General features: G+C 35.8%; 3 protein-coding genes and 1 pseudogene across 3 annotated transcripts; 1 reads left to right on the top strand and 3 right to left on the bottom strand.

Annotated features, from left to right (window-relative positions):
- Window positions 1-3,174: 3,174 nt before the first annotated feature.
- On the bottom strand, window positions 3,175-5,582 carry LOC120138718 (sister chromatid cohesion protein DCC1). The gene is made up of 4 exons (XM_039154135.1): window positions 5,481-5,582; window positions 4,635-4,955; window positions 3,616-4,542; window positions 3,175-3,520 (listed from the first exon to the last, which is right to left on the bottom strand). The coding sequence occupies exons 2-4, from the start codon at window positions 4,796-4,798 to the stop codon at window positions 3,418-3,420; spliced, it is 1,194 nt and encodes a 397-aa protein (XP_039010066.1). The 5' UTR covers window positions 4,799-4,955; window positions 5,481-5,582; the 3' UTR covers window positions 3,175-3,417.
- Window positions 5,583-6,162: 580 nt separating this feature from the next.
- On the bottom strand, window positions 6,163-8,590 carry LOC120138722 (cytokinin dehydrogenase 6-like). Its single transcript, XM_039154138.1, has 5 exons — window positions 7,826-8,590; window positions 7,582-7,709; window positions 7,238-7,498; window positions 6,881-7,143; window positions 6,163-6,799 (listed from the first exon to the last, which is right to left on the bottom strand). Exons 1-5 carry the CDS (start codon window positions 8,433-8,435, stop codon window positions 6,478-6,480), a joined length of 1,584 nt encoding a protein of 527 aa, XP_039010069.1. The 5' UTR covers window positions 8,436-8,590; the 3' UTR covers window positions 6,163-6,477.
- A 5,120-nt stretch (window positions 8,591-13,710) lies between these two features.
- On the bottom strand, window positions 13,711-15,982 carry LOC120138826 (annotated as a pseudogene).
- Window positions 15,983-17,272: 1,290 nt separating this feature from the next.
- Window positions 17,273-22,257, top strand: LOC120138768 (pentatricopeptide repeat-containing protein At1g30610, chloroplastic-like). Its single transcript, XM_039154174.1, has 10 exons — window positions 17,273-17,916; window positions 18,015-18,311; window positions 18,762-18,953; window positions 19,627-19,708; window positions 19,816-20,007; window positions 20,133-20,246; window positions 20,653-20,743; window positions 20,855-21,012; window positions 21,356-21,787; window positions 21,863-22,257. Exons 1-10 carry the CDS (start codon window positions 17,366-17,368, stop codon window positions 22,199-22,201), a joined length of 2,448 nt encoding a protein of 815 aa, XP_039010105.1. The 5' UTR covers window positions 17,273-17,365; the 3' UTR covers window positions 22,202-22,257.
- Window positions 22,258-22,515: the final 258 nt, after the last annotated feature.

The raw sequence follows: 22,515 nt of genomic DNA, 5'->3' as shown, positions 1-22,515 counted from the left end.
CTACATGGCCTGGGCGTAGCAGTCTAGCAGATTATAGATATTATTGTATTGGGATTCACTTTCACAAATAACCTTGATTGCTTCAAATTATTATTATCATCATTTTTTAAGCATAAATGTTTGTGATATAATCAATGAAATTTGCTTCAATAATTAAAAAAATTAAGAAATGTAAAAAACTATAATAGGCTACTTTTTCACGAACAAATATGAAGTTGTCCAATAATTGTGGGGTTATGGTGGATAGTTCTATCGTACGATAACCTTAATATACGGTTAATGAAATATTCTATCAGAAATGTTAATATTTTTTTATATTTTCGGTAAAGTATTATCTAAAATATTATTTTTTTTACCGAAAATATTAATTTTTCTACCTAATTTCTAATAAAAAAATATTTTAGGTAGCGTCCCATATTAACTTTTCGAGTAGAAAAAAAATAATGTTTTAGGTTGAATTTTACCGGAAATGTTTTAGGTATCACCCAATTAACATTTTCAGTATAAATAATAATGTTTTAAATAGCGTTTTACAAAAAAAAATTAAAATAATAATAATATTTTCGATAATATATTTTTTTAATCTTATATTAAAATTGGTGTATCTCGAATTATGGTACACCGAGTATAATGATACTTTTAGCCTTGGGAGTGACAATTAAATCATATTTGTAATGATGTGATGTGTAGCAGATACCACATGGTATACTGCCGATGCATTCGATGTGAAATTCAATTAAGAAAAAAAGTGCTGCTCTCTACCACTAGTAGGTAAAGACCAAAGACAAGAGCGAGGACAAAAGGCCTCCCCCCAATTTAATTAATAGTCCTTGTAATCATTCAAAGGTATCAACGTTTCTTAATTAATAGTCCTTGTAATCATTCAAAGCCATCTCCTCCATTCATTGCTGCTGTGACTATGACTAATCATCTTTTAAATATAAATCCAGTGAAGTCGGGTTTTCCTTCTTGCTTATTCACTTCCCTAATACGAATAATATTACGTAATTGTACCTATATTCTATATAATTAGGTAGACTTCAAAAGGTTCACTGTATCTCGTACCTATCAAAATTGCGACATATTTAAATCTTTCATTATTGAAGATTATACAAATACAATAAGAGAGAGAGATAATGAATTTTGAATTATATTTAAATAAACTCATTATTAATAAATTATTCATTTTGGTTGTTGTTTACTATAATTTAATGATGGCTCATATACTAAAAATGAGGTACTAAACATTATCCTACTAATCCATTATTTAAACGTATATAGATAGTAGTTTGTGGCAGGCGATTGGCAATCGACAAATCTGAATTTTGTCTCTTGGAGAAATATAATCGGAACAAGATTTCTTATTCAAGACAGTCATTATGTTTTCTCTGTCATTTGAAAATGATGGGCAGTGGCATCTCTTCCTTGAAAATGGTGTTTCTTTTGATTAAAAGAAGAAGATGAAGAAGAAGAAACCAAAATGATGCTTCCAGCTGTGTGAAATAGTATGTTTCTGAAACTATTCAGCACCGTTTTATCATTGTTTTGGCATTTTCATTTTGGACATGTCTCCTTTAATATCAATATTATCTATTCTGTATTTAGCTACTTTTCAATCATCATATTTAGGGGTGTTAAAAAAAATCCGAAACAGTTAACTGTAACCGTTAATCGGTGTGATAATTATATTTAACAGGTTAATTAATCGAACTGTTAATATTAAATGGTTTCAGTTAACCGAACCACTAAAAATGATGGCTAACGATTAAGGTTACGATTACAAGTTTTTTTGTTAACCGTTAAGAAATTAAATTTCTGATTTATTATATTTTTATACAAATAACTTAATATAGTTTTCTATTATTTATAATTTATATATATTTAATAAAATTTGTATACAAATAATTTAGTATACATATATATATATATATCATTTTTAATTTTTATTTCTTTGAAAATATAGAAATATTATTACACTAATATAATTATGTGTTTATTATTAGGTACTAAGATATTTAAAGATATACATAATTACACTGATGTAAGTGTGCGTTAAGTGTTACATTTTTTTATTTTATTTACTTACATCGATGTAAGTTTTATGAAAAAAATTGATAAATAATTGTAATAAGTTAACCATAAGTTAACTTGTAACTGAACCGTTAATAATGATTAACCGTTAGTGGTTAACCGTTTCTTAACGATTAAGTTACGGTTAGAAAAATTTCATAACCATTATAACGGTTAACCGATCACTTAGTTTAAACGGTATAATTAACCGTACATGAATAGCCCTAATCATTTTCACCGCAATATATACATTTAGCTGCTAAAATTACTATTGTCTCAATTCTGATATCTTTTTCACTCTCAACAAGTACATTATAAAGATAATCATTATTAGAATATAAAATATTAGTTGTTGATTTTGGAATTATGCATAGCGATGAGTAGGGATAGTCATTTGATTCAAATTTGACGGTTTCAAGTCAATTCTATATGATTAAATTTATTTTTCTTTCAAAATTGGAGTTTGGATTGAATTTTTGAAGTATAAGTCGGGATAAATTCGGGTTTAAGATGAAAATTTGACCTAGTTCGAGATAATATTATATTTATCCATTATATATTTAGGAGATAATTACAATAATATCATATCTATATTTTTTTTTCAATTATATTTCTATTTTATATAATAAAATTAATATATATTTGTGTCCGATTGAGTTAAATATAAATTTTATCTCAAAAATTAAATCAAATTTTGAATCGAATTAAATTATCTTAAAACCTGAATCAAATATAAATAAAAAGACAAATTATCTTAAAACAATTATCTCAAGCTTCTTTATACAACATCACAATTTTCCCGAAACCCCTTTGTTGAGACTAAAATAATGTAATTTTAATTATTAAATTAGAACAAAGTTATAAATAACTAAATGAGTAAAAGAAATTTCATAAATTATTCATATTAATCTTACCTTTTGTGAATTTACTCCAATTTACTTGTAGAAAATTGATACAATATTTATTTGTCTTTTGTACATGTAACACTTTTTGATAAGTAAATATACATGCAAGTATATGTTGCTCTGATTTCATTTTTGATAAGTACATGTTAGTTACTTTCTATTACATTGGTTTTCCTATGAGCAAGCCTCCTGTTGTGTTTTAACATATGATCAAGATTATTATAGTCATTGGATACCGATGAGAAGGATAATTGTCGCCTTGCTTGCCACAAACTAGAACAAGCAGGAACCCATAGTCTTGATTACACAATACTAATGACTATCTCACTAAAATCAAGTTGCTTCTGGCATTTCATACTTCATACAAGTAGGTATTTTCACCAACAAAAGAATACCAACACGAAACCACAATAATGGCACCTCGGAATTCCATGCCTATCAATTATCTAGCACTAAAAACAGGTTCTGCATCAATTCTTGGTTGAGATTTTCGAGTGTACTTCAGAAGCAAAGCTTCCGATGAAAGCCCGGGTACATTTAGATCCCTGGGAAAAAAAAAGCTTCTTAGGATATTTCTAGGACAGGGACAGAGAAAAAAGATATTAATATATGATACAAGTTTGAAAATGAAAAATTGCACCTGATGTAGGGCTCTAAATCTTTCCATTCCCATTTTGATCGCTCTTTAAAAAGGATGGAAAAACGTTCTGCAGGAGTTGAGGGCAACGAGGAAACACTCAGGGCATGAACCCATGTCTCTACACCAAGCTTCTCAGTCAACACTTCGCCTTCCAACATATCAAAACTCGGCTGCATCTCTTCTGGAATCATCCGCAACCACTCTTCCATGAAACTCTCAAACTTCCTCTTTCCTTCTCTTAAGATCCTCCTTGCAAAATGCACACATACTCTTCTTGCATCCAGCATCCAGACACCTCCATCCATGGTCTCCTCCACCCTACTGCCATAGACATTCAAACAATGGTATGCAAGTTTACACGGAAACCCATCTGATTCCAGCACACTCACAACTTTTTCTTCAATAAGAGCGTTCAGTGACCAGTCATTCAACACAGAATTGTGCAAAAGCATCCTAAGAATCACATCCATATATTTTTCATCCACAATTCTCCAATACCCATCAATCTCCACAGCTGAAAGAGCCTGCAATCCAGTCTTCAATTCATCGTCACTAGCCTGAACCTCGTTTATGAGATCATCCCATTTATGCAATCTTTTCCTGCTTCTTTCCGTAAATTCCAAATCCTCCATTGCCAATGCCTCATCAGAGCCATAAAGATTCTCAGAGAGAATCAATTTGAGCTTATCAATTCTGGGAGCAACCTCAACAAGCTCCATGTTTCCAGGTGCAACTTTGATGATTGATGCAGAAACTTTTTGCTTGTAATTTTCCCCATCACAATCTTGCTGATTTTCATGCAATGTTGAATAATCCGCAGGTGGTACAAGGAACACGGAGTTTGAGGTTCCAACAAACTTAACTGAGTAAGTTTTTGACTTGGTGCAAAGAACTGCATCTTCATCAGGCTGTCCTCTCAAGGTTACCCTAGAAGAGATGGTCAAAGAAAACGGATAAAATTGGATTCTTCCGAATATTACATAAGAAAGTCTACGTGCTGAACTAAAATTACATCTTACCTTTGGTACAGGACATCAGGAAGAAATTTCTCATCAAGCTCAAGTAGAATCAAATCATCATGAGGACCAAAGTGCGGATGATATTGAATGGTAACTGAGGAGCTGGGCTGGAGATTTAGCAACACTTCAGCCCCCTTGCAACATGACTGAGGTTGTTCCATCATGCACACCGAGCAATTGAGAAGAACCAAAAGTTGGAACTCCAGCTCCACAATCAATTTTTTTATCAAGGGAAAAATAAACTACAGCAGCTCAAGGATAACTTGCGATATCATCAAAAAAAAATATAGGGTGTGCAAAAAGGAGTAACTCTGCTACCATCTGCATTCAACGATACAAAGCAGTATTCACAATCCAAACCCATGACAGAACATTTGAAGGCTTCAACTAGAGAATCCAAGATAAGCAAGGATAGTGATATTAACGAGTACAAATATATTATAGAGGGAAAAAAGAATAATTGTATATTCGCATGTTACGGATGCCACCAAACAATCTAATTCCAGAACAAAATTTCTACGCAACAACATCCCGTATTGATAGATGATAAAAGTACATTGCCAAAACAATTTCCACATCCACGACGTGAAACATGACGGTTAAAAGATCAGGTCAAGTGCAGAGAAATTATTTTATTTTTTTTAAATAGCGCATTTCAGAGGCCAACCATCACCTAAAAGCAACTCGATGGTTCAGCTAGTATGAAGATAAATCAGTTGGTTTATGTCAGATAAAAATTGGAACCCCGAACTAAGTGGGTTTCCAATTTCCAAATCATTGACATTCGCGTTTACCTTTCTCTAATTAAAGAAGAAGAAGAAGAAGAATCAGAAGCCATAAACTTACCCGTTGAAGCAATACGAAAATCCGTGAGAGAGGAAGAAAAACCCGAACCTCTAGCTCCAAGGTAAATTAAGTTACAACTAGTTAGGGTTTTCGGAATTTTGTTGTGGTCGTGATGTCCTGGAGGTTAGAGTGGACGAAAATGGGCCGATAATGGTCTGAACCCAGGTGGTTGGGTATGGCCTATGGACAATCATATATCAACCCTAAATAAAACTTAGGGTAAAATTCCTTTTAGGTCACTAAACTATGGGTAAGATTATACTGGAACCACCGAATTCCAACTTAGTGTTAAAGCCATCAATAGCAGATGCTATTAGTGTAAGTGAAGCCCTTCTTGTAACTGTAGAAATTGAGGCTGCAACAATCACATGATTGGTTTAGATGACAAGGCTGTTGGCCTATGATGGTTTAGCCTGGATGTCAATTGCTTTCTGCCATTGTTAATGATGAACAAAAACAAACTAATAAATTTTACTGTCTTATGTACATTCGTCAAAACACAGTTTGGAATGAAATGGGATTGGATTGACATCATTTGCAACAAGTTAGATGCAGCAGCAACAGGTAGCCAATGTTTCTCTGTTAAATTCAGTATTTATTTTACTTGAATTTTCTGCACAGAACATTAGAAATCTGAAATATTTTTTTCCCATCCGGATTTAAAACAGATGTTCCATTGCATTTGAATTAGTAATTGGACTTAGTAGAGAAAATAATGAGCCGCTATCTGGCAAATTCAGTATTTACATCCCCTTGTCAGGGCACTGATTTATGTCCAGTGCCTCTTACAACTCTAGTCAACAATTAAAATATGATATGGTTGGCCTTTTTGTCTGAAAAAATTAAAGTTGTACTAGTCTTAATCCTCCTCATTGTGCTCACGATATTTGAGAGGCACCGGTAGCCTGAATTTGCAGCACATTTGCCTGCATGCTGCAGAGCTTTCTTTTCCCTCCCGACTTTTAGATGATACAAAATTTATAATAAGATGATGTTATCATGAGTAGGCTACTGGTTTTTGAAAAATTCTTTGGCCCGGTGCAAGTATTGCCAAGGGGTCGTATGTGGATTTTCTCTGGATGAAAGCTTCCCAATACACACCAAAATGGGATTTCCATTCCTCTTGTGTAGAATAGTGAGGCAGATATTGCTTTACCCCAAGGCCAGCTATCTCGCAGAAGTCTAAAATTCTTTGGTTCCGAATTAAGATCTGCTCTAACCCATCACTTCCTGTTGAAGAAGGTACTGCAGAAGATAGGAATGCCACTAAATAGAAAACATCTTCTTCTGGTGTAACAACAGATGTTCTATTGTCCCATCTGCAATCAAGATTAACATTCTATCAATCAATGGAACTCCTGAAATTAACATATGACAATTGTTTCTTGTAAACTTTTTACTTTGATTTGTTAAGCGGGTAGATGAGGATGGGGCCACTGCTTGTATCCGTATGTATATTGCCAAAAACTTGCTGAGCAAAGCTGTGGATTTTACTTCTGGGGATGAGGAGATTGAGCCATGGATGTGGAACGTCCCACAAGCCTCTTGACCGGAGTTTGATCTCCGAAATGTGAACTCTGTCTAAAAACTCTATGTATGGAACTTCTGATAAGAAAAGGGTGGATGGAATATGGTTTAACTGAGATAATGAGCTCTTTATTTCCTGCAGTATACAAGATCCCTTCTTATCAGTTTATTTTGTTTCTACTAATAATTTAAAAGTTTGTAACTGATATATGGTTGGAAGATTGGCTGACCTGATTTACTAGTGCCATTTGTTCAGGGTTAAAGTACTTTGCCAATTCGAGACAGAAGAGAGTCCTTCCATCTGACTTGAATTGGCTGGCTTGAACTGGATCTTGTGGGCTGAATGATGATCTCCAGTTATTCAAGAGACCGGTCCTGTTTATTATCACAAATCCTTCGATATAGTCAAATGCGCTTTCTCCAGATATTAACTTCTCTTGGTCCCTAGCAAATGTGGCAAAATCTGTGTACAGCACCCTAATCCATTTGACCTGTTCAACAAAGATAATAGTCAACTAACTAGGACAATTTGGAAATTGTCTTCTAGCTCAATAATTGCCATTTTGCTTTTTACCATTTCAGCTGCTGGTTCCAGCGATATTCTTGCCCGTGTTATGATGCCAAACTGACCCAGTCCTCCAAGAACGCTGTAAAACAAATCGCTGTTCTGCTTCTCTGAGCAATTCACCACTTCCCCTTTCCCTGCATTCAAGTACAAACATTGGTAAAAAAAAGTACACACAATCTGAGAAACTAATTGGATGATGTTATAAACATTGAATTTATAGATGCTAGTCTATACTGATACTGAACCTAACCTGTAACAACTTCCAGCTGGTAAACATTACTGATCTGAGGTCCATGCCGAAATGCCTGTCCACTGATCCCGGCATTGGACAGAGTACCGCCGACCGTTAAATGTAGGTAGTCTGTCCAAGATTTTGGTGCTAACCCATGTTTGAGGCTTTCACGCAGGATATTTATCCATAGCTCACCACCCGACACATCCACATAGGGGAAGTTTCCAGTGTGAACCTTCATTTGTGGGCCTTGGAGTGATTCCATATTGATCACTACTCCCCGATGGGCTTGCGCCTGCCCCTGGAGCGAGTGGCCATGCCCTCTAGCTGCTACTCTGAGTTCTGAAACACCACCCATCTGCCAAATATGCTTCACTGTGGTGGCAATATCCGAAACCGACTTGGGGTGTAGAACTGCCAAAGGGAGGAAACTATATCGATTGCCAAAATCTTTAGCTGCATGCTCGACTTGCTCGAAGTTGAAATGTCCATGAATGGGAAGTGTTTTTAGTGAAGAAGGAATGCCGGAAAAGCAGAGGTTGATTTTAATGGTTACGCAGCTGAGGAATAAGACGATGAAGAAAAGCATGTTGTTTTGGGTGGGAAAGCTAACTAGTGTATATCTCATATTTTTTTTTGGGAGGGGATCGGAGGCTTTGAGTGTCCTCTCCTATTGGAGCAAAAGGAAAGGGGATAGGAGAGCCAAGGAAGTGAAGGAGTGAGGGTTGAATTTAAAGGGAGAGATTTGGGTGGCTGAGTCAACCTATGTTCAGTTGTCAATACTTTGAAGAATCCGTATCAAGACTGCCTTCTTGGGCTGGGGTCTTTTGTTTGTAAGAGAAGCCATCATATTGAATAGGACCATAAATAAAGATTTCCACAAATCTTTTGCACTTTTTTTCCAACAGTTGGAACCACAATCCTAGCTTTATCGCCAAAGACAAATAAGTTGAGATTAACTGTATGTTTAAGAATGATATTCTTTTTTTTCTTTTCCCACTTTTACTTGGCTCTGCCTCTTGTGTCAGTAGGGTATCCCCGTGCCATGCCATGTATGATCTGATGCATACTCTCCTCGAATCCGTCAATGTCGGCATGTAGACATCACGTATCTAATTTCAGATACGGATGAGAGATGGCGGAGAGGGGCAGCAAGATGCAAGGGGTCCCAGGGACACGTGATACTCCGAATGCTTTTATGTGCTTTATGGTTGAAGGTGTATGATTGGTGAGGTTGGGACCCCTTTGGACTGAGGTTGAGCTACGCAATGTATGTATTCTAACCCACCAACTCCACAACTTCTCTGGTTTATATGATTTTTTAATGCGATTAGATTTCATTACACTGCTCAGTACCCCAATTATTGCTTCTCCCTTCTTTTCTCTAAGCTACGTGTATAATAACATACATATGATGGTGTAGGAATCGACTGTTTTCTTTCGAATATAATACTAACCATTTATCCAAAGCATACATATGATGGAGAATGATATCAGTTTTCTGTCCCGTTAATTTTAATGATATCAGTTTTATTTCCCAATAAACCAACTGCCTGAATGCAACAGAAGACAAGCCAGTTTGGGAGTTGTATATTGATGAAACAGCCTTTCTCATTACAAAGAGTGACGAAACAGCAGCCTATCTGTAGATCCTAGGGAGAAATAACTAGGGATCTCTGTCACCTTGCTAAGGCCTTAGACTCTCTCTCTCCCTGAAGTCTCAACTTTCTAAAATGCATGCGAGATTCTGCATATCCATCACATTCCTAAATAATTTGTCACTTCAGAGCAGCATATATATAAAATGAAAGACTAGTTTACTTAGGAAACTTATAAGCCTATCATTGATCAAGCTCGCTAGAACTTTGTAGATAGACAGTCCAAACTTGTTTTTCCTCCTATTCTGAGATTATTTGGCCCTCAAAGTTCCAGTTTGACGAGGAAAATTTTCCAATGTCGTGTGGATTATCCTTTCTATTACTAGAAGTTGCATTAGGTAAAAGAAAACTTAGAATCTCACTTAAAAAAAAGTTGAAAACGACCTAATCGATATGCCAAAAAAGAAGAAGACCTAAACAACAAAAGTGATGATTAACAAGGGTTAAAAGCCAGAAATTTGCTCTTTCTGACGTATCACATCCTAATTAAAAGTACATTGCCATGAATTCAACAACTGTCCGAAGACTTACAAGTTTAGGACTTGATTCAACAACTCTCTTATCCTCTAATTATATACTATGATCTGTGGTGTGAAAGTGTGAACTAGATACAAGCAATAACCCTAACTTTATCTAATCTCTAATCGCCAATATACACATACGAGGAACAAAACCTAACAATATTGAATTATAATATATATATATATATATACATGCATATGTTTTCTAGAAAGAGATAAGTTGTAATTTTTAATTCCACCCCTTTACTTTATAAAAATTAAGAAATTAGTCACTCTACTTTTACTTTATCAGAATATGATCTTTTATTTTAAACTATATTTCTCCAGTTTGGTAAAAATGTCAACTGTTGATATTTTCTCTGATTGTTGTACATAAATTGTTGTTTTTACTAATTGCTTACATCCAAATTATTGAAATGTTAATTTCTATAGCAACAATTTCATGAAAAGATTTAACATGTTATCCAATTAATTGTCAAATTTTTAAAAATAAAATATTAAAATAGAGGGACTAACTTGTCAGCTCTTGTAGAATAGAGGGGTGAAATTCAAAATCAAACCAAAGGGGTATAAACCCTAACTAGTATTTAGAAGTATGTTGTTGTACGTGGGCTCTTGCGCGTCAGATGTGGAATGCAAATGGTGAAAGAAAATTGAAGTTTAATGAAAGCCTGAATATTGATCGTGGGATCAGGCGACTGCGAGGGTGGCTCCCACCCAATTGTCACCCTACCCTCAACTACACGATCACAGCCACGTCAGATTTCTCTCGACCATTCCATTCGCCAACGATATTGAGGACTGTCGAATGACATTTCGACAAGTAGTGGTGGCGGTGCCATTAGGGCTGACGCGGCGGCTGAGATTGCCACGTAGTATTTGTTGTCCCTGTCCTCACTCCTCATACTCACATGACTTTGGGTGGGACTAAAGAATGCAGTTAAATTAGAGTTGGTAGGGCCGAAATTCCATTTAGGATCCTCAAACCCTATATGTGATGAATAAATAATTATGCTTATCATGTTTCCCATCCCACTTTTTATTCCACTTTAATCAATGTCTCCTTGTCTCTTGCTATCTGATTCCCATCCCTAAGGCTGAGGTTAAAATTTAAAGTTATAATATAATATATATATTCCTACATTCATGCTTGTCGTGATTGCCTACCTACCTACCTATACTTGACCATAATTTTGTTAATGTAATCCTCAACTTATTATGACCCATCCTCATTAATTAATCTCATAATCAATATCGATCCAAGAACCAAAATTTTGCCTTCTTTCATACTGTCAAGTGCTGGACCAGGACAAAGAATGAGTGATCCCAGTGGAGGGCCATTGAAGAGCATGCAGGATATAAACGGGTAAAGTTTAATTGGATTTTTCCTGCTCCAGAATTGTGTCTATATGTTTTGTCTGCATATATATATAGCCAGTTGGCTCATTGCTCTTACTGTTGTATATGCATTGTTTATGTTGTTTTCCATACATACATGACAAATCTGCAGTTGCCAGAATTCTCGCATGCAAGGCCAGATTCTGTGTTTGATTTGGTTTACCCCATCAATTAATGAAGAAAACAAAAAAGATTGATCTGTAAAACACGGTCTTGAAGAATTTGATCATATTACAACTTTTACTATTAGTTTGATCAACACTTTCTCTCCAAATTAAGGGAAAAGTGCATTTTGAGCAATTTTTTTAAAGTGGGGAGGCCATGAACTGTCCAGCATCAGCAAACATATACAGCTAGCGACCTGATTAGCATATCTTGATATATTTGCAGATGAACCTTTTTATTTATATATTCATCAGTATCAGTAAGCAATGATTTAAATGATGGAATTTGTGGTTGGGTTCAAGTATTTTATATTTTGCTCTTTTGTCCTTTTTTCTTTCTATTCAGTCAATGTTAATATATTGCAGCATTGATCATTGTAAAGCGCCCACATTATTTCCTTTGTCCTTCCGATAGCAACCGTGTTCACACTGAAGGATGTTATAATAACTAGTCCAGGATCCACCCAATTAGTGATGAAATCAATGTATTGCGTTAGGTAGCTATGTTGTTGTGCTCAAATTAATTAATTTTCATCTTGCATATCGGTGTAGTGTATATGCGCCGGATGAAAAAGAAATTGCTGCTGCTTTTGGCGGATCCATCTGCATGCTATGGTATCATGCATATACAAATCCAAACATGGAAGCACCAAGGGGTGCGGCCCTACCTCTTGAAATTTTCAAATCTACATAAAATTGAAGTATTTTATCTATATTTTCTATTGATGATATAATTTTGTATTCCTTATAATTTTATAATTTTACAACCTCTAAATTTTTAATATAACTTTTTAAGTTCGTATCCCTAAAATAAAATCCTACATCCAATCCAAAGAAAATAAGTTGCACCACTATCAACCCATCACATAATGCTGTTACTTCATTAAGGTCTCTCTCTCTCTACACTATTTTATGCCATGTTTAGCTCAGTTTGACTCAAACAGGAAGGGGAACAAAACAATGATTAGAGACATAATTCGGGATTATGCATTTTTGTCGCTTAAGTTAGTTTGCTAAACATGTCACATGCAGCTGCAAAAATCTCTGGCTCTCACTGACTTTCAAAATTGGTCATTTATTTATAGTTTAATTAATTGAGGTTTGGTGGTATGAAAGTTTGACTAGCTAGCTAGTTGTTCCTTAAGCTTAGATGAAGTCGTCGAATATGATTTTTTGGGGCTAAATATCTTAGCAGGTTTAAGAGTAAATTAGTGTTTTTTAATCGTAAAAGCGAATAATTTAGTTTTGAATTTACATAGTAAAATTGTAAAAGGTTATAAGACTGTAAGCAGTAGTTTATTTTTAAAAAACAAAACATGTTGAAAAGCCTTTTGCATGTCATTTTCTAGGACCCAAAAGGACAAAAGTCATATTTACTTGAGAAGGATCCCCACAAGTTTGAAATTGGAAATTGTGATCTGAAACAACTTGTAGGAGTAGGAGTAGAAGTATTCGGGATGAAAGAAATTTGGTTGGAAAAGGAAATCCATGAACATCCAAAGGAAGTTGAGTGCTACAAATAATCCATGGCTTGGTGGTGGACATTTTCGTTTTCATGATAGCAACTACGTAGTTTGAAAATTGTTCTTAAATTTTGTAGCCGCACCGTGGATTATTACACTTTGTAGCTTTCTCAGCCGGGTGAATCAAATTAGTCATATCCAAAACTTTGACTGCCACTGCCATTGCCTAAACACAATTCCTTGTTTGTTTCTTATTGAAAACCAACTTTGTTTTCTTTGCCTGTTAGCCTCATCAAAGGCCCATTTTCATCATCTTCTTCCTTTTGCTTTATTGGTCTTGGTTGTAATTGTAACCCTATGCCATGGGCCCTTTTACATTCTTGGTAATGGTATATTTACTTCCAAGGAATTGGGCCCGTTCCAAAATTTGTATCTGTACCTCGAATTTAGAACAAGAATAAATGGATCACTTGATGGCAGGAAATTCCAGTTAACTCATCAAACATGGTTCAGCTTAACTAATGGATAAAGTGTTAAACGTTTGCCCTCGGATGTGGTTTGCAACTCAATCTTTCAGCAACGGAAGGGCTCAATAATGCATTTGGTGAAGCAACAAAGATAGGACATTTTATTTTCATGGAACAATGAAATTAGGCTAGTCTCATTCATTATGCTTGATTCATTCAATTGTTTAAGTACCAAGTAATTCCAAACCACCACAATAACAAACGCTCGTTACCAGGGACCTAAATATCACAATGGTTGGATCATCTGAATGTGCTCTTTTGCACCCAATTAGGCATTGAACACTCAGAGCTAAAGCTAACATCTTTTAAGGTTTGCTTTGAACTTAAACCCTTTAGAGTTGGAGATCTCTGCTGATAAGTGCTAGGCCTGCTTGTAAATGAAGATAAAATAGACAGCTTGTTCTTATATGGCGAGTAGCTTTCAGATTCAGTATCACAAGTTTCTGGTCTTAGCTTCGGTGAGCTCATTGATCTTACTTTTGCCTTAGCAGATTGTGTAGCAGCCATGTAAGTTGGAACTACAGGAGAGGTAACAAAAGAGCTGCCTTCTCCCAGAGAACTCTGCTTTCCATGAAATGATCGTCGCCGAATTGGTACAGGAGAATCCGATCCTTCCGCATCACAATGATACCGTCTCTGAAAAGTCTTGAGCCCTAATTGTTTACATCTGCTTTCTCCAGTAGGCTTGCTGTTTGAAGTCCAAACCGAGTCCAAATCTTCGATTCTGACTTCTTTGCTTTTAGTATCCGCCCATTGGTCTGTCCAGTACATCAATCCTCCATTACCATTCTTCTGTTTTGTTTCTGTTGAATTCTACATTGAAGTTTTCTAACTCCTTAGAACAAAGCACCAGCCACTAGATAAGTAAAATATGAAGACAGATAGTTCGAGCTAAGGATGATTACCCGATCGTTTATCACTTGTCTTTTAATTGCACCTTCTTTCTTAGTTAAACTGATTGCATCTGTTTCTTTCTTTGTCAAAATGCTATCATCACATCTTCTTTGACCGTTGGTGTCCACCTGTAAGTTTTTGAGCATTTTAACCAGTAATTAGATGCATCTCTAGTTTCACCAACGAAGAGAACTGAAGGATCATTATAAGACATCACATGACTGTTGAGTTGTCAACTTTGTGTTGTCTGGAGTGATAATAGAGACACCTACCTTAATAATCTTATCTTTCAATGTCAGCAACTGTCTGTTCTCATCCTCTTGCCAAGCGCCTTCAACCATTTGGAATCTCCTTGCACAAACCTGAGACTGAATGTTTACAATTGATTGCAAGCATTTTAGAGCAGTCAATGCTTGTCGTCTCACAACCCAGCCTCGGATGATTGCTTGAAGCCTCACTATCCCCTTCAGTGCCAGCAAGGCTTTTCTTGCCTACAAGTTTCTCCACAACAACTTTAAACTCTTTTGCCAGCCAAATTCATTAAAAAAATGACAGATCACCAACAAACAAGCAGCGAAGAGAATGAATTCAGCAGTGATGAAACAGGACAACTTACAAGGTAGCCCCGAAAGGCAGCCTGGATTTTTGTGGCAGCGAGTAAGTGCAACTTCCTATCAAGCTCCCTAGATGAGGTAGAATCAGGTGGAACACCCAAGGGTTTTTCTTCTCTTTCTCCTTCACTTGCATATTCATGGTTAGTTTGAAGGTTGCCACTATCATTGAGACGAACAACCTCGGCCGCAGCCTGAGCAGCTGCAATTGCTGCTTCGGCAGCAGCAACTGTGGCAATTGCGACAGCTAAAGCATGTCTGTTCCGCTCTTCCTCTGTTTCACATTTTGTGCCATCTCTTGGTGGGGATGGAGTTTTAAGGGATGGCAGCCTTTGATCCTAAACCTTCCAAACATCCATTTCCTTCTTTTCTCCTTTCAAGAGATAGACGACATTCATGACAACCATTCGTTCTTACAAGAAAAAAGAAAAAGAAAAAAAAGTAACTTTGGGACATGGGTATAATGCAAAGTTACCTTTTGAGCATTTGCAATTGTCTCAAAGAGAAAAAACCTCTTCACTATATTGAACCACCTCTTCCTCTTCGCCATTAAAAAACTATCACTTGAGGTTCAGCAATTCTGAATCTTTACATTTCTGCATCCTAAAGCAGGAAGTAGCATATGTAAATAATGATTGGTAACTTTGCTAAAAGGTTAAGAATACTATACTGTAGTGCTAAATTCCATATGGATTCTGTACAAAAGGTGCACTGAATACTAACGCATTTTGGGAGAATCAATCAGGAAACACCGCCTCAAAAAGCTTGGTCCTTGGGAACTTGGATATCTGAGACTGAGATACGACTGCCGTGAATCTAGATAACCGTTCTTTATTTATACACCCAATACCAATAAAATTTCTTTCATTTGATAGTTTTCCTTGAAACTCTGAAAAGTTGATTAAATTCAGCAGGTGGTGCTAATTTTCCATCTTTTTCATGATGGGTTTCATATGTTCAAAGTTGTGGGGCTTTAAAAAACCAGAGCATGATAAAAAATATTAAAAAGGAGGGGCTGACCTTCATTGTATTTCATGAAGAGAAGCTCCTCAATGAATTATGAGAAAGTGTCATGGGCCTTTTCTTCCTTTTCCATCCCTCTAATTTCTCTAATGCCTGATGGGAACAAAGATCGCTTAACTCTCCTTGAGTTAATCCTTGGGGAGAAACGTTACCATGCAATTAATTAATCTTCAGTTTTTTTGTAGTAGATACAAAGAATTGGACAAAGAGGGTAACTAGGATTTCTAATTCCAAGGAAGTTTGAGGCCAGAAGCCGTGGGGGGGGGGGACCAAGCGTGCTATTGGCTCACCAAATTTTCGAGGCATTTAAGTTTGGATATCAGTTATTTTTCCCATTCTAGTTGATAAAGGCTATTACGCGCTAGTTTGAAATTATTGTAGTAAAAGAGAAAAGACTAAATTGTAGCTTCATGGTAGAGTTCAAACCATATCCAAGTAGCCTGCCTTGAAATTAAGTTATGAAACTGCCGACAGATGGACTGTCGTGCCTTGATCTTAAGGAGAATTGACATACATACATTATAGAGACTGAGGGGAAGGGGATGAGGGAGAGATTGTTATTGGTTATTTTACATGTATAAGGCAGGGAAAATTGAACAGTTATTAGTGTCATCTATCATCTAGTAAGAATGTTGAAGGAGAATGATTTCTCTTTGGTTTTCAGAAAAAAAGAATCAGAGCCTCAAAGACTGTTTGCTAATTAGTGCCTGGGCATCTTTTACTTTGAAGATATATATGATATTCAAAGCACGAAGCACATGTAAGTTGAGGCTTTACTCTACTCATGCTTCACCCAAATTATGCATTTCAACTCACTCATTTCCTTTATGTAAAAGGACAATAAATCAACAAATAAAGTTGAAAACTACATTACCTTTTCCTTTTACTTTTATTTGAGGGTAAAACTGATTGAATGCACATGATGACAGTCCCCTCCCCTCCCCAAAAGAAAGGTTTTTCAATCATCTCCATCCATCTAACTCATAACTTGGGAAATAAGCAAACAAAAGCATTCGGTGACATTTAATATTTTCCTTTTACATGCAAAATCAAAAATGGAAAAAGGAAAACAGCCCGATTCACAATAAGCCCAACTCATCCAAGAAACTAAAACTTAGTAGCCGTTGATGGAACCTTTGGCCCAAAACAGCAATTAGGTCCAAGAAACACCCCAAATATCTCTAATCTTCTTCAAGCTTCTGCTTCATCTTCGCGGAATTTTATTTATTTATTTATCACGCCTCCCCAACTCGCAGATAGCAGCGTTTAGCTAAAATTGGGAGCTTACATTTCGTGGCTATGGTGAGTGCTCAAGTTCAAATGGGCTTGTTTAGCTTTGAAAGCAGTGGCATTTACACTTCAGTTTGTAGCCCGAAACGGTTTCCTGTAAGTGGGTTCTTCAATTGTCGGACACCAACTTGTGCGGCTGCTTTATGGTCAAAGAATCTAAGCAGGAAGAAACGGAGGTTTTCTCTAAGAGTGTTTAATTCCGGTGGAGGGATTCTGGAAAAAGAGTTCGAATTCAAGCCATCTTTTGGTGAGTATTTGAAGACTTTGGAGTCTGTAAAGGAGAAGAAGAAATCTTTTAAATCAAATAAAGACAAGTCAACCAGAGATTTTGGGGAGAAAGAAAACATGTCCGAAATTGTTGAACAAGATAAAGTAAACATGAAGAATGAAGGAGCTACTAGAACTAGAAGCAGGAAGGCATTGCCTCTAAAAAGTGAAGCCTGTGATGTGAAGGCGCTGAGAGATGAGAACAAGAATTTTGAAAACCCCAGTAATATTGTAGATAACCCGCGGGTTTCACGAATGCAGGTAGAAGAAAGAACAAAAGAATCAGCCAAGTTGTAAGAACTTCTTCTATTTCTTCTGCTAGTTTTTTTATTCTCTTCAGAATATTATTTGTGTTTTGTGTTCCAATAACAACATTGTTTCTATGAAATAGACGCAAATATGATGCAAAATTAGAAAATTATGAAGATAATGCGAGTTTAATGAAGTTTGGAGGGTTTCCTAAGGAAGTAAAGATATCCAAAGTCTTCAAATACAATGAAGTAAACGAGAAAAATGAAGGAATAATAAGAACTAGAAGCAGGAAGGAATTTCTCGAAGAAGGTGAGGATGATGATTTGAAGATTGAAAGAGTTGCTTTCAAGAACTTTGAAGAATCCAACGACATTGTTAATAAACCACGAGTTTCAAAGATCGAGATGGAGGAGAGAGTTCAAAAATTAGCAAAGTCGTATGTACTCTATAAATCTCTTTTGTTCTTTGCTGCAAGTTTCCTTCCCAGACTTTCGAAATTTGGATGTTATTGATATGAAATTATGATGAACCTTTTACAATCACAGCAAGGTCAAAGCTCCACCTTTTTTTATCCATCTAATTTCAAACGTCTATTAGGATTTGCTTCAATGGATTTATCAAGTTTTGTTTTGGTAGAAAAGAAAGAGCCTTCCATGTTGATATCTAAAGTTAAAACATGCCAAAGGAATTTCACTCGACCTTCAGGGCCTATTGCTGACTCTTGATTATCAACTTCTTTTTATTGTTCCCAGGAAATTTCTAGGTGAATGTGATTTGTCATGGATTATATCATTCTTTTTCTTGTTAATAACTAGTTCAAGTATTGTGTATTTTAGTCAGATTTTATAATGGTTCCATTCTTCTTTAAGTAGTTCGTTTTTAACAGGTTGAATGGTGCAGACATTGATATGCCTGAGTGGATGTTTTCTAAGATGATGCGTAGTGCAAAAATAAAATTTACAGACTACTGTATATTAAGGGTGATCCAGACATTAGGTAAACTAGGGAATTGGAGGCGGGTACTTCAAGTCATTGAATGGCTTGAAATGCGAGAGCGCTTCAAATCTCACAGGCTCAGGTAATTTTGCTCACCAGGTTCCCTTACTTTCTGTTGCATGTAAGCTGATGTCCATAGAGTTGTGCTGTAAGAAGTGAATCAACAAAGTTAGTTGGTCTTAGTAATTTAAAAATTCACATCTTCATTGGTTTCAAATTTCTTCCTACATACCAGATTATTCAGGATTTTCCCTCACATTTACACCAAAACTGTTATATGATTGAGCTTGTTCAATTTAGACGATGTGTATATGTTTATATCTACTCTAGGAAATCGACCTTTCCTTTCACTGCACTATGCATTTTACTCTTTTTAATGCTGTTCTTCTAGTTGCATAAAGTTTGTTAGGTACTAAAATATCCATAACATATAATCATGAACTTCATCTTAGCATTTATGTATTGGAATAATAGAATAATTTGAAATATTCGTTGTTCTTGTTTTTTACTCCACTGGCATCACTAAGAGTTCAATAATAACAGGGAAGCAAATTATGATGCATGAGAATGCCATATCCCGAGCATACTTGGAACATTTTATTAACATGAAAGAGAGTGCTACCTGTTCATTCTCTCTCCTTTAACTTGTACATGTCCCTACCCAGAAATTTATTGCCTCTTGAGTTTTTTGAAATCCAATGTTTACTGTTTCCCCCTTTTTCACTGGGTGTACTTGATGTATCTTTATGGTGCAGACATATTTACACAACTGCACTGGATGTACTTGGGAAAGCAAGACGACCTGTGGAAGCTCTTAACTTATTTCATTCAATGCAGGTAATATCCTTAAATTCTCATTTATGTGGCTCATGAAATCAACTTTTGTTTGACATAAGGGGAAAGGTTTATTCGATGTCCTCTTCTTCTCTCCCACTTCACCACAGGAACAAATGGCTTCATATCCTGACATGGTTGCTTATCGTTCCATTGCCGTTACTCTTGGGCAAGCTGGGCATATGAGGGAACTTTTGGATGTTATTGATAGCATGCGATCTCCGCCCAAGAAGAAATTCAAGACAGGGCCACTTGGGAAGTGGGACCCAAGACTAGAGCCGGATATTGTGGTTTACAACGCTGTGAGTAATACATATTAGTATACCTAAACACTATCATCTTTAATAATTGATTAATTATCTTTTGTTTGATATTATGCTGAATTATTGTTACTTATAAAGAATGTTAATTTTTCTTGCATTTTCAGGTTCTGAATGCTTGTGCCAGGAGGAAACAGTGGGAGGGGGCATTTTGGGTTTTGCAGCAGTTAAAGCTACGGCATCTACAGCCTTCCACAACTACATATGGACTTGTAATGGAGGTGAATAAGTTTACAAAACTTATTTTAGTTCCAGGTTTAGGTTTTTGTATTTTCTTTTTAATTATAAAGTAATGCCAATCATTGTAGTATTTTGGATGGGTTTGTACTTTTCTTAAGTTACAAGTGAAGGGTCTTCAATGTCTAGTTTCCTTAAGATAATATCAAATGACATCAAACTGTTCCTTTCAACTGAGGATAAAAAATGTATTAAGGGATAGCAGTGTTCTATTGCTGGAAAGGGTTTTTGGCATGAGCTGTCATGGCTATACTCTCTATTTTCATATCATTTAAACTTTGGCCTATCATGCCTGATGGAAAATGTATTCTCTGAAGTTTGTAATATTGTTCTGTTAAATGGATTTTCCATATGGATAAAAATACTTAAATAGTGTTTTGATTTGTGCAGGTGATGTTTGAATGCGGCAAATACAACTTGGTCCATGAATTTTTCAGGAAAATTAATAAATCTTCTATGCCAAATGCTTTGACATATAGAGGTATTTATGTATACTATCGTTCTCATTTTTCCTATTGGTGTCCTTATACGTGCCTAATTCCCAAGGTTCATATCGTATCTGCTGTGGAAGCTGACTTTGGATAATTTTCAGTTCTTGTAAATACCCTTTGGAAGGAAGGTAGGATAGATGAGGTTGTATTGGTTGTTCAAAGTATGGAAAGACGAGGAATCGTAGGATCTGCGGCTCTTTATTACGACCTTGCTCGTTGTCTTTGTAGTGCCGGGAGGTGCCAGGAAGCACTGATGCAGGTGTATTTTATTTTTTATTTTAATTTGTTTTGTTCATTGGTTCTTTTTGTGCAAGTTGGTATTTTAGGTAATTTCAGCTCAGGCCTTCCACATTTATTCTTGATAAAGTTACGGCTATTAGGATCTTTATTAAAATTTTCTGACAAAATAAGTCAGGGTTGGTTGTAATATAGTCCAGACTCAATATCTATTTTCTACAAGTATAATTTAAAATATGTTTAAGTTCATATGGGCTGAAAAGGATGTTTAGATATATTTTTTCCAGATCCTCAAATCTACTACTGTAATATCTGTTAATTGACTAAAGCATTTGCTGAAGTGCACATTGTTTGTGCTTTTACAGATTGAGAAAATATGCAAAGTAGCTAGCAAACCTCTGGTGGTAACTTATACTGGTTTAATTCAAGCATGTCTAGATGGTGGAAACGTTGAAAATGGGGCATACATCTTCAACCAAATGCAGAAATATTGCTCTCCAAATCTTGTTACGTGTAATATCATGCTAAAAGCTTATCTGGATAACGGATTGTTTGATGAAGCGAAAGATCTGTTCCAGAAGATGTCAAAAGCTGCAAATGAAATGAGCAGCAAATGTGATGATCTGAATGGAGTTGTAGCTGATAGTTATACATTCAGTATCATGTTAGATGGATGCGTTCAACAGAAGAGGTGGGATGAGTTTGAGCATGTGTATGGAAGGATGTTGCGGCATGGATTTCATTTCAATCCAAAACGTCATCTGCGTATGATCCTCCAAGCTGCCAGAGCCGGAAAGGTATTTGATAAAATCCTATGAATTGCAGATACTATTTTCAGAAGAGCTGTTAATAATATTATTACTATTGTTCAGGGGGAGCTATTGGAAACAACATGGGAACAGATGGCGAGGGTCGATAAGACGCCTCCTCTGCCTCTGATAGAAGAAAGGTTTTGCATGAAGCTGGAGAAAAATGACTGTGCTTCTGCTGTTTCATGTATTACCGCCTATACTGCGAGCCAGTTACAGGCATTGTCCAAGTCGGCGTGGTTGAAGTTATACAAAGACAATGCCTCTCGTTTCCAACAGGGGACGATTATCGGATTAGTTGAACATGTGGAGATGATCCTTGGCACAAATGAGTCACCAAACCCGGTTCTTCACTATCTTTTAGCTGCTTCTAAACAAATTTTGAGGACTCCACTTATATGATTATGTTAACTTATGACATCAACCGGTCAACCAATCAATGCTACCACAAACCATTTGTTTGTACAGTTGAAATATGCAGTCAGTAAAGTTTCTAAATCGAAAATTGAAGTTTTCTACATGCGCTCGATCTGAATTGAGTTTAGGAGGATATTTATCCAATCTAATATTTTAAGTTAAAATTTGTATTCGACTCGAACCTATATATATATATATATTCATTTTTATTAGATAAAATAATTACTTAATTAAAAAGTTAAAATAAAAAATATTGTTCTAATAATTTCTAATTATATAAAAGATTATTATGATATTAT

This window comes from Hibiscus syriacus, unplaced genomic scaffold (assembly GCF_006381635.1).
Source record: "Hibiscus syriacus cultivar Baekdansim isolate YM2019G1 unplaced genomic scaffold, ASM638163v2 tig00110705_pilon, whole genome shotgun sequence".
Taxonomy (NCBI): Eukaryota; Viridiplantae; Streptophyta; class Magnoliopsida; order Malvales; family Malvaceae; genus Hibiscus; species Hibiscus syriacus.
Note: the sequence above shows the minus strand (reverse complement) of the source record. Positions and strands in the feature narration are given on the sequence as shown.

Bases quoted from the DNA above. Each gene is read 5' to 3' on its own strand.
- LOC120138718 (XM_039154135.1), bottom strand. From the start codon at position 4,798: ATGATGGAACAACCTCAGTCATGTTGCAAGGGGGCTGAAGTGTTGCTA. The intron at 4,543-4,634 runs GTAAGATGTAAT...CATCTCTTCTAG, and splicing joins CCTGATGTCCTGTACCAAAG to GGTAACCTTGAGAGGACAGC. The intron at 3,521-3,615 runs GTGCAATTTTTC...TTTTTTTCCCAG, and splicing joins GATTTAGAGCCCTACATCAG to GGATCTAAATGTACCCGGGC.
- LOC120138722 (XM_039154138.1), bottom strand. From the start codon at position 8,435: ATGAGATATACACTAGTTAGCTTTCCCACCCAAAACAACATGCTTTTC. The intron at 7,499-7,581 runs GTAAAAAGCAAA...TTTGTTGAACAG, and splicing joins TGGAACCAGCAGCTGAAATG to GTCAAATGGATTAGGGTGCT. The intron at 6,800-6,880 runs GTAAAAAGTTTA...TCTTGATTGCAG, and splicing joins TACCCGCTTAACAAATCAAA to ATGGGACAATAGAACATCTG.
- LOC120138768 (XM_039154174.1), top strand. From the start codon at position 17,366: ATGGTGAGTGCTCAAGTTCAAATGGGCTTGTTTAGCTTTGAAAGCAGT. The intron at 19,709-19,815 runs GTAATATCCTTA...ACTTCACCACAG, and splicing joins ACTTATTTCATTCAATGCAG to GAACAAATGGCTTCATATCC. The intron at 20,008-20,132 runs GTGAGTAATACA...TTGCATTTTCAG, and splicing joins ATATTGTGGTTTACAACGCT to GTTCTGAATGCTTGTGCCAG.